Consider the following 12,281-nt stretch of genomic DNA (forward strand, 5'->3'; position numbering starts at 1 on the left):
TCTACACACAATTGTGGTTGTAATTCTTCTTGTAGTTATAATTTTCTTAAAATAGTATTAAATCTGTACTGTTACAATAGAAATGATGTTAAATAAAGACTTACTCCCAAGATTTGTTTAATTTTTTCTGTGTTTGCTTTCTCTTCCTTCATAGCAGCAACAACATTCTGAACTAATTCACTTCTTAAGATGGAAATTATGTTTTGTTATTTCACGTATGAAGCAGCTAAAACAACTGCAATTCTTTTCTACCATGGTTAATGGTGTGTGACTATAATCTAAAAATCTGTTGTGTATGATTTGCTTATAAATGGAATTTGAAATCTGTATATATCTCACAACAAGTGTTTCATGGTTAAGTACTTGCCTTCCTATATGGGAAGTTGATAGTTTGAGGCCTGGTCAAACCAGTTATATTTTAACACTACCTACTCCTTAATTCTGTACCTAATCACCATTCTATTGTTAGATTCTAATTAACAACATATCCTGTTCTAGAGATCCATGGGTGTAACAAGCTACAAGTACACTAATGAAATGGACAATGGGCGCAGTTGCCTTGAGACTGTAAGTCAAGAAAGCTAAACTAGATATCTGGAGACTTCCAAAAACGTTATACAATAAAATAACCATCACTTTTCTTTTCAAGCATTATTAATCAGAAAATTAAACAGAACTAAAAGAAAAACCTGGCAAGAAGAATAATTAAGTATATGGAATGATTAGTAAGCATTAACTTTATGAAATGCTGGTTTTTTCATGAGAAAGTATCATTATATACAGACTACATTGTTCCCAAAACATTGCAGGTTGACGGTTTAATATATCAACTTTGTTCATCTTCATATAGTTTTCTTATCAATTTACAAGTCACATATAAAGCCTCTTTTTAAATGATTGCTTCAGCTGTGGGGTTCCCTATATTACTTCAGTATACATTTTTCCATAATTAAAAAGATCCTTTACATAAAAGTCACAACTAGCATTAATCTACTACTGGCATTAGTCTACTTTTGCTTCCTAATGAAATTATTGTTTCTTTTATGATTTTTTTTTTCAGGCCTTAGAACTTGCTGGTATTAAATTCCCTGACTTAAAGAGTAGTGGAGTTACAGTGAGATCACAGCGAATGAAATTACCATCCAGTGTTGGACTGAAAAAAATTAAAAACATTGAACAGAGCCTCCAAGAGCTAAATATTGGTTTGTATCTTTTATTTTTTTAAATATTTCTTTATATTTATTTAATAATTTTATAAAACATAAGTAACATTAAATAGAAGTTCTTAATTAATAACATTGTAAAGAGCAAAACCAAAAACGAATTAATTAACATTATTATAATTATCATTTTATCAATTTTCCAATTCTGATTTTAGCAATTATTGTTTAAGAATCAAGATGCTCACATAGTTTTTTGTTTTTATTTTTTGAATGAGTTCTTCAGCATTTTTTTCTGTTTTTTTATAATTAACTTTTTCATTATGCACTGAGTGCAGTGTTCATTAGTAACGAAGGATGCAGTTCCAGACAAAGATACAGGAACATTTTAGAAGTCCTCCATTGCGACATAGAGTCAATATTCTCAACAGTCTTGACACACAAATCGCACATCAACCAACAATGATAACTTTGATGTTCTATACATACAATAAAAAGAGCTCATCAGTATTCTTAATGAATAGACAAAATTCAAATTCAACAACCTTTTTGACCACATAATACATATGTGTAATAATATTTGTAATCTAATTAAAAAAACTGATGGAACACCATATGAAAATTTTATTTCATTAACTTCTGATTTTTTTATTTATTGAAATTATTATTATTTATCATAATTCTTTTTTTACAATCAGAGTTTAATAATTATTAATAAGTCAATATATTTAAATTAAAAAAAAGGTTAAAAAAAAAGGAGATGAAATCTGATTCGAACCAATGTGCCTTCCCCTTGTATGATCCAAATATTTCATTAATTAAAATTTTCTTTGGCTATAAGTCCGAACCAATGAAAATAAGTACCACTTATATCATTGAAAAACTCTCAATGAGGGCTTACTACAGTTAGTCCAAAATTCAAATTTTGTGTGATTTTGGGCTTTTTTGGACACTTTTGGTTCAGTCAATTGCAATCAAAAGGGGGAGGTGCACAACTAGATGTGACAACAGTCCTAAATCCAAAATTTCAACATCCTACAGCTAATCATTTTTGAGTTATGCAAGATATATACATGTTTACAGACATCATGCTGAAACCAGTCAAAATGGATATTTCCATTGTAATCTGAAAACCAAAATTTTTCACGATCATAATACTTTCTTTACTTCATAGAAGGAAGTAAAAATAATAATAGAAAAAATAACAAGTTACATTAGCTGGTGCTGTGTGAGTACAGCGGCTCTAACTTCAAACAATTGAATACATTTTGAAATTATTAAAATTGTTTTATATAAATATTTGGTATGATTTATTCTTGCAAAAAATGTTATTTATAAATTAATATCGTTATTATCAATCATAGACAAAAGCGAAGCTAACATGATTTCCTACAATGATTAATTTATTTTTATTTCATATATATTTAAAGTAAATTAGTTTTTTTTTGTAAAAAAATTATTGATAAACTATTCCATAAACTAAAATAGATATAAAATAATAACTTAAAATATTATCTTCCTATTTTATTTTTGAATAGAAGTATTTTTATTACAGATCTTAGGTGTGGAATATGAAATAGCAGTTGCCGTCTTTTTATCTAAATAATTAAATTACAAAAAAATTAATTAATTAGTCATTAAATCTTTTGATTTTTTTCTAATTTAGAATTGAACCCAATGCCAACTGAAGATATTTGTTTGCATTTTAATGAATTACGAAGTGATATGGTGCTTTTATATGAACTTAAAATGGCTCTATCAAATTATGAATTTGATCTACAGACTTTACGGCATCAGTATGAAGCTTTCAATCCAGGAAAGGTGAAAAACAGTTTTTTTGTTATATTTTTTATAAATTAGATTTTATTAGCTAATGTTTTAGTTTATAATTGATTATAATAAAGGATTTATTTATATAATGGTGATTTAATAAATATATAATTAAACTTTTCTTTAACTATAAATAGCTATTGAAACATTATTACTATGCCATTCATTAAGCATAAAAGTCATCTAGATAGTGGCCATTAATGAGTGCGTGCATTTTATCATTTATGAATATGAATTGCTGTACGTAATTCTCTTCTATATCTCATTAGAATTGATGTCGCGTTAGAGATCACTTGTCTTTTAACAAATCCTAGCTTTCAATATGTTAATGCTATGAGGATAATGAGAAAACATTTTTTTTTTATTCCTATAAAAAAGAAAATCACATTTCAAAAGATTTGGTTATCTTCCAGGGTAAATTGTTTCACCATTTTGAGACAATGAGCAATTTCCTAAAAGATCATTGGCAGTAATTGATATTCTCACACTACACCTTTGTTCTGCCAAACTCATATGGTGTTATTCATCACCTGCTTAACTGTTCAGTTCATCATTGTGATATGTCCAAATCATGTCACTGAATCATTTCGAAGTTACAGTAACCTTACAGCCATTGTTATTTTAAAAAAACTATGTCCCTACAATCCTTTTTTATAGCATTTCACACCTGTGTTACTTTTTCACTGTTCTTATAAAAGGTGAGGATTATCTTTAGCCCAGAGTACTGTTTTTTAAGAATTTTTTTCAAAAATTAACATTTTTTATCACATTTTGCTGAAAATTATTTATTAAAAATAACTGCTTGATCAGTCAAACTCATTTGTTTTCATTCCTTTGTCCACCTTTTGAACAGATGAAAGTTTAAATCTAAACTCAATATAAATCTGATGTTCTGATTGAAAATTAGTAAGTCCCAATTTATTTTGATTATCTGTATTTTGAACAGGTTGCAGCATAAAAATTTGATGGTTTTCATTAGCACTCAGCTGACAGTGAAATTAATGAATGGAAGGGTAAAGAAGTGGGCCGACTGCCCACAAGCATTATTTTAGTAGTGATGGAAATGTGGTCAAGTGAGAATTGCATGTTGTCATAATCACTTATCAAAAATTATAAGTTTGCTTTACTGTCAGCACTAGTCTCTCCTTCACTATAGATTTAAGAGGTCTTGTTACATCCCATAACACCAGCTTGTTATGAGTACAGAACTTAGCTACAGATTCAGCTTAAAATGTAAGCCAATTGGAAAACCAAGGTCAACCAGGACAATAGAAAAATCAACCACATTAAGCAAGCAATAGAAACTAGTCATCCCCCTTACCTCACCATGCTTCAAAATTTCCTGTTGTCTGATCTTCAAAGTAGCAAAGTAGATACATTTCTTACAATCAAGTCTGGTAATAGTAAGTGGGGTAACTGCCCACATAGCTTCTATTACAATGGGTTATTTGAAAAGAAATTTCCCAGAGTTTAATCTCTCACCATGGTGACATTGCTTGGCCAGCTTAACCTGTGGACTTTAGTATATGTAATTTTTTTCTGTGGGAATTTCTTAACCCTTACTCTCCAGAGTGAATAAACTCTGTAATTTGGATACTTAGGGAGGTTGTAAACCAGGAAATCATTGCCATCATGCAAGTGTCATTGGAAAGAGTTTTTGTGAGCTTCAGTGAAAGGCTAGAATGCCTAGTGAAAAATGAATGGCATTTGAATGATGTAATTTTTTTAATTTAAAGTTTTTTTCATATCTTATGTGTAATTCAGAAATTACATATACATATTGTATCAGAAAAATAAATTTAAAAATGTGTTTAGTAAAATTAAACTGCTGTTTCTGTTCAAACACCATCAGATTTTTATATCACACCTGTATCTGATACTGTAATTAGCATACAAAGTGCGAGTACATATCTGTAGCCTGGAGGTAAAGGACACCATCTCCATTTTTGTGATGGTTACTTTCACAAATGACCAGTCATTTGTGAAATAAAAGCAGTAAGTCTGAAGAAAATTACATTTTATTTTGCAAAAAAAAATATTTTATTAAAAAATACCATTCATAAAAGATAATATTAGTGCAACACAACCTCCTGATTGTTTCATCCAAGAGACAAATAAATTGTGCAATAACATTGATTGTATAATATTGTAACACTGTTACAATGAAAAGAAAAAAAGTAATAAAAAGACTAATTATTATAAAATTATTTTGTTCATGCAATAAAGTGTAATACAACATATTATTGTTATGAACTCTCAAAAAAAAATGTACAAAGAACTAAAAAAATATAATCAATCATTTCTTCACTACTAATTTATCTGCTGTACAATAAAAAATTCAAAATTATTAATAAAAAGTGATTAAATAGTAGAAAATCTAGAACATATTAAAATATAATTTATTAATAAAATTAATCTGAACTAAATCTTTGATTAAAAATAATTATTTTCTCTAGTCTTCACCACTTTCTTCTACAGAGAAATTATTTACTTCGCTGTAGTTTACATGTTTCAATAAAACAGATGACACTCTGATGATAAATACTTAAGTAGAGTTAACAGGTGTTTGTATTTTAATAGTGATATCAGTTTTGGATCAACTCTAATGACATCAAGTACATCTGGAAACTTGACGTCATTCTTTCTCAAATTTCTTCATAAATTAACTGAAAGAAATTCTTTATCAACATCAGTTTCATATTTATAAAATAGTTCACCAATAGTTTCTTGCTGAACTTTAATGTGAACAAATTGTGACAGGAGCATTGGCCGCTTTATTAAAAACTTTCTTGAAAATAAATGCAGATGTCTTACCATACAGTGATTTAAAATCCTTGCAATCATGTAATTCCACATTGCAAATATACTTTATTGAACAATAGCAAACCAGCTGCTGCCAATCCCGAGGTGTCAATGTCTGTAATAAATTCATTATTTTCTTCTTGTTTTGTTCTATCAGTCCATGGACATTGTCCGCTTCCATTTGCATATGGCCTTTTAACAAGAATTTATGACTGATACACTTTATGGATATCGGTGTAAAATGTAGAAAAAATCACATAACAATAGCCAAATTTTTATTCTGGCATAGCAATTGTCTGACCCTAATACTATTTCTTCAATTTCTGAATTGGGAATATTTTATTCAGTCCATTTTAGAATGCAAGAAGCTATTTCATTCCTACCACATCCTGCCTTAGTTTCATCCCACATTATACAGAATGAAGTCGATCATTGGAATCATAAATTTTGAAATTAAACATCTACAACTTCCTGCAGTAGAAAATTTCAGTGTTTGTTAACAGTTTGGTGTTGGTAAATATTTTTGTAAATCAGCTGTCAACACTTTCACTGTTTGGATATTCTTTGCATCTTTAGTATCATTACTTGTTTGTTCATACCATTTCTATGATTACTTAAGGTACAATTCATAATTACATTGAAGAGATTTTTTACCATCTGAAGTTAATTTATCCTTTAATTTTTACTATATGTGAATCACAGGTATCTGTTTTTGCTGCTTAAATGACAAATTGAATTTTTTGTTGAATATATCTATATAAAGTCAGTTTCTTTTACCTAATTTACTTTCAGCACAGAATTTTTGATACAATGATTACAATTTCTCTAGATTTAAATCGGGACTTAAAAACTGTTACTTAATTTTCAAGCATGAATAGTAGCTAACATATTTTGGGATAACATTTATGTGTTGAACAATATTTTTAATTATTCTTCAGGTGTTTTTGTAACAGGTGTATGCCGTCCTCTTTTGCCTCTTTCTGTAATCCTTCAGGTTCTTGTCTTTTTTTATTGTGTTAACTACAACTGCATTAGATATAGCTAGTGTTAGTACAGTTACTTTTATACAGATTTGAACACTAGATCATGGATACCAGTGTCCTTTGGTGGTTAGGTTTCAATTAACTACACATCTCAAGAATGGTCAAACTGTGACTGTACAAGACTACACTCATACATATCATCATTCATCCTCTTAAGTAATACCTGAATGGTAATTCCCATAGGCTAAACAGGAAAAAGAAATTAGATATAGCTAGTGCGTTGAAAAACATCACATTATGTACCCTTATTTTTACATAATTTATGTTTATAATGAAAAAATTTTTTTTTGGTTTTGTACCTTCCATACCTCTACATTTTTCCTTTGCTCTTATGACAATGCAGGACGCAATGAATTGTGTTTTTAAATTGTAACCCTTTTTCTTGAATCTTAGCAAGTCTTAAAAATTTCATTCCATTGTAATTCAGTAATTTTTTGGTAACACTTAATTTCGCACATACAGAGGCTTAATTTCTTAATAAAATATTTTAGTAGACAGGTTATAATGGAAGGATGATTATGAGCAAAGGAAATTAAAAAAGCGAATTTCAAAATTTCAAACTGCTCTACTGTAAAATTGTTAAAATGTAGATGGTATCCTTTACCTCCAAGCTACAAAATTGTCTAAGAGGTATACAATATCTGTACTTGGTGTTGTTTATCACAATAAAATTTGTACTTGAAGTCATTTTAAAAGTAGATATCTCTTTTATTATTCACAACTGCAGATAGTTATGTATACCATAGGAAAAAGTGCAAAAAATTTTGTGATTCACTTATAAACCCATTTTTGACAAAAATGTAAATGGTGTCCTTTACCTCCAGGCTACAGATATAATGACATATTTGATAGTGGATGCTATCAAAGGATTAAACATCCACCCACCTTTGTTTTAATCTTTGTACATCTCTCTAGCATTACATACTTTGTTTAAATTTACTTATAGCAATAAGAATCAGAAATCTGTGGGGATGGATTGTAATTAGATAGTTAAATTTTTTTTTTTATTTCAGACACTTACTATACCGCACTCTTTATTTGGAGAAAGTAGCTCAGAATCAGATCTGTCTAAGCAGAAAAGCTCTGGATCTGAAATAATTGATGTTGTAGGATCACCTGGAGCACCATCCAACTGACATTTTCCAGAAGTCCATCATATTTTATATTTCAATGTTATTCTGTTCATTGTGGGTTCAACATTACTTTGACTAAACTGGATGAAATAAGTTAATCCACTGTATGTACATATAGGTTTCAGTTAATATATAATTTGAAACCTGTATTGACTTTTAGGCTTAAATATCATTTAATTATAACAATATTATAAACTTGTTTCTGTGTTTGGATTTTTAATAAAGTTAATGCATGTTCTACCATATTAGTTTAACTAGCTAAAGAGTAGTCTTATTACTACCAAAAACTAGTAATTTTATAAATATTCTGCAAAATTTAAAAAATTGTATGTACAATTTTGATAAAATGATTAATATCTTGTATTTATTGTAGTATGAAATACTAAATTTTGCATACAGTTTTCACATCTTATAATTTATCCATTTTTTCTCCACATTATTTACTGTCATTTAGAAATATTGGTAAATAGGGACCTAATACTGATACAGTGTCACGTGTTCATACTAGGAGTCCTAATACTAGATGCACAATCTCCACAATTACATACATTATCCTGTATCATTGATTTAAACTAAGATTTGATTGTATTTTAGGTGATGATGTGGCTAAAATTTACTCGTTTTTAACTTCATTAAATCTGTTAGTTTTTCTGAATTTTTATTTTTATTTGTTGCACATTGAATGTTTGAAATACTTTGCATTCATGTTTCAATTACTAATAATTCATATGTACCAAAATATAATGAGCAAGGAACAAAAAGTGATTGTCCATGAAGCAGGATAGTTCATGTGAATGAGGTTTCAATTAATATATAAGTGCTTGAAAACTATAAATACTGTATACAATACATAAATTTAAAACAAACACACACTTATATATATTTAAATTCTATTAAAATAAACCACCTAGTACCAAATATTGAGATTAAGACATATCTACCTTAACTTTTCATGAAAGTACTTTCGTGGAATCCCACATCCTTCAGGTCAAATAATTCCATTATTGCATAATAAAAATGTAAAAATAAATACCAAATGGAAATTGCATATTAATTTCAAGTGCTGCTATCTGCTGCAGTTTTGTATAAGACTGTCTCCCTCAAACAATACCTGATGGTTTATCAAATTGAAATTTTGTTTGTATTTATATATCCAATATTTTTCTAATTTTATGTTACCTTAATAAATTTCACCTAAATTTGTGTTAATATCAGAAATAGAATGTATATTGTTTGTTATACAGTCTGTCAAATAAGATAAACCTAATTTATTATTTTTGTAATTTCTTTAATGTTCAAGAAATCTAGTTTTAAAAGGATCTTTTGTTTATTTTATTATTACTATTTTTGTTTTTTACTTCCTTGTACAAAGTAAAGTAAGTATTGTGATCATGAAAAATTTTGGTTTTCAGATTTCAAAAGAAATATCCGTTTTGACCATCAGACAGGGTTTGAGGGAGACAGTCTTATAAAAACTGCAACAGATAACTATCTGCACTCATATAAATTAATATGCAGTTTACATTATTTTAGTATATTTATTTTAAAATTTTAATTATGCAATAACAGAATTATTTCCATCATAACTGAGGATACAAAATCCCATGAAAGTACTTACATTAAAAATTAAGGCTTAGACATTAGGGCTGAGATAAGGCAAATACTTAAGACATTAAATTAAAGTTTTTCTTTAGAAAACAAAGTCCCCGTTGCAACTAATATAATTATATATATATATATATATATATATATATATATATATATATATATATATATATATATATATGTATATTCAATGTATAAATATAATGTTAATAACATGTATAGTTCTGTATGACACTTAATTTAGTTTTAACTGTTTTTACATTGTTTGCTGCGTTTATAAGTAATGGTTAGGGACTCATAATGTGTTTATAACTATTCACCATAAGCAAAACAGAAATACAGTGTTGAAATCCATTTAAAAGTTACTGTATGAGTATATTACTTTGCCATAAGTAGACTACTAGAGGAGCAGACAGCTTCTGCTTTATATTGAGTACCAAGAACCTTCTTACTCCAAGGACATTCTTAATCTACCTAAAAACAGGTACAGCTTTCAAGAAAATTTTATAGATAGAAAAATTCCATAAAAAAATAGAAAATTCCATAATTTTATTTATAAGAACTCTTTTACAATATAACTCCTGGTGTTGAACTTAGTTTAGTTGTTTAAACTGTTTTTTACAACTTTTTCATAAATATTTGTATTTGTAAACAATTTACTAATTAATGTCATAATTTAAAAAATATATATAACCTCACACATTGTACTGCTGCATCACATATATAACTGTTTCATTGTAATTATTTTAATTACAGGCATTGGTAAAGTATACATATTTATTAAAGGTTCTTATGTGGTTTTATACAGTGATTGTAAAGTCATGTAACCCAAATTTTGTAGGAATGACAGTTCAATTTGTAAAAGTTATTTTAATTAGGGTAATTTTTTGTGTGACAGAATATTGTGTAGATGCACTGCTAGATCACACCTACGGGAAAAAATGGGCTAACTGCACCACGCGGTTTGTTTAGTCCGAGCAGCAATGTCTGTTACACAAGAACAATGCGTTTTTATTGTTGTAAGTTACTCCTAATTGAAATCATACACAAAGTATCAAAAGATTTTTTAAATGCTTTTTCAAATGCTAATGTGCCAAACAAATCCATTATATGTCGTTTATTTAATCGTTTTTGGGATACAGGTAGTGTGCATGACCATAAGCATACCAACCATCTAAATGTTTTAACTGACGACAGTCTGCAGACAATAAATAAAACACTTCATTTTCTAACAGGTTGGGGTACCTTATAGAAGTGTTCATAAGGCTACTAAATTTCTAAAATTACATCCGTACTGGATTAATGTAAGTTAAGAAGAAACTAATGCAGTATTGTCGGTGGTTTAGAAATTTCATTTGAAATGACATATCTGTTCTAGACAAGGTTTTTTTCAGCGATGAAGCTTGGTTTCATCTTAGCAGATATGTTAACAGTCAAAATGACAGAATATGGTCTTCAGAAAACCCACATGTGTTCCATGAACCGCCATTACATTCACAAAAAACTGTGGTGTGGTGTATCTCATCTGGGAATTGTGTTGGGCCTATCCTTTTTTCAGAGACCATCACAGCTGAACGGTATCAAGAAATAATGATGCAGTTTATAGCTTTGCTACATTGTGATGAACATGATTGCTGGCTACAACAAGACGGAGCAACAACACACACGGCGAACAGTAGTATGCAATTTCTTCAATGACCAGATAATTTCTCATGGTCTATGGCCTCCTCATTCACTGGACCTGAGTCCTCCCAATTTTTATTTGTGGGGCTTTTTGAAAGATAATTTGTACTCAAACAACCCACATACACTTGATGAACTTAAACAAAATATTTAGGACTGTATAACAAATATAACTGCTGCAACATAATAGATAAGCAAAACAAATTTATCGTTAAAATTAATTGTTTTTATTTATTGTTTCTTTTCATAAACTCTGTACTTTGCAGTGATAACTGCTTCTTCAAAACAGTTTTATAAAAAATAATTTTAAATACTAAAAACTACAAAAATGTATGTTTACTATATCTCAGTTAATGAAGTAAAAGAAATATATTATTTTATAAACATCTGTTTGAAGGAGCAACAAATATCTGCAGAAGCACTTACTGGAATTAATGAAAAATACAGTAAGTTAATTAAATAATTACATTCTTTTGCTACAGTGCAGTTTGCTAAGCTCTTTATTAAAAAGTATTTAGAAGCTTATCAAACAAAAAAATGTTTAAATGTGCCACAATTCAAAACAGGTTTTTAACCTACAAAGCCTAAATTTAAATTGTTAATGCAGCAACACATTAAATAAAGACTGTATTTATATCTATATATATTTATCAACAGCATATGCCAATTCATAAAAGATACAATGCAACAATGATAGTAATAGGAAAAGCAAGTGCACAACAAAACAAGGATGAGATACAGTCAATAAATCAGAAAAAAATAAATCCACAAAGAGAACAGGACACAATAACACATTACAAGGAATTAAATATTTTTTTAGGTGGTAGACCACTATCATAGAAGTCATGGAGCGGAGAAACCAAGTTTTCAAGCTTGTGAAGTCGTGGGTAATAGTACTATGAAGCTCATTAACTGGTACAACACATAACACGGCTGAGTATGGGTTGGAATTCTGAAATCAAGTGGCTTAAGCAGTTCAGGACAGTCCACTTTGCAGACAAGAACTTTGTGGAGAAATATAACAT

General features: G+C 28.7%; 1 protein-coding gene across 1 annotated transcript in view; it reads left to right on the top strand.

Moving 5' to 3' along the window:
* Positions 1-8,211, top strand: part of DMAP1 (DNA methyltransferase 1 associated protein 1) — a 35,517-nt gene extending 27,306 nt beyond the window's left edge. Inside the window, exons 7-9 of the mRNA XM_075359989.1 lie at positions 1,061-1,202; positions 2,827-2,981; positions 7,849-8,211. Coding sequence (XP_075216104.1) covers positions 1,061-1,202; positions 2,827-2,981; positions 7,849-7,971 — 420 coding nt within the window. The 3' untranslated portion in view covers positions 7,972-8,211. The remainder of the gene's footprint in view (positions 1-1,060; positions 1,203-2,826; positions 2,982-7,848) is intronic.
* The last annotated feature ends 4,070 nt before the right edge of the window (positions 8,212-12,281 follow it).

Source organism: Lycorma delicatula, chromosome 3, assembly GCF_047948215.1.
Source record: "Lycorma delicatula isolate Av1 chromosome 3, ASM4794821v1, whole genome shotgun sequence".
Taxonomy (NCBI): Eukaryota; Metazoa; Arthropoda; class Insecta; order Hemiptera; family Fulgoridae; genus Lycorma; species Lycorma delicatula.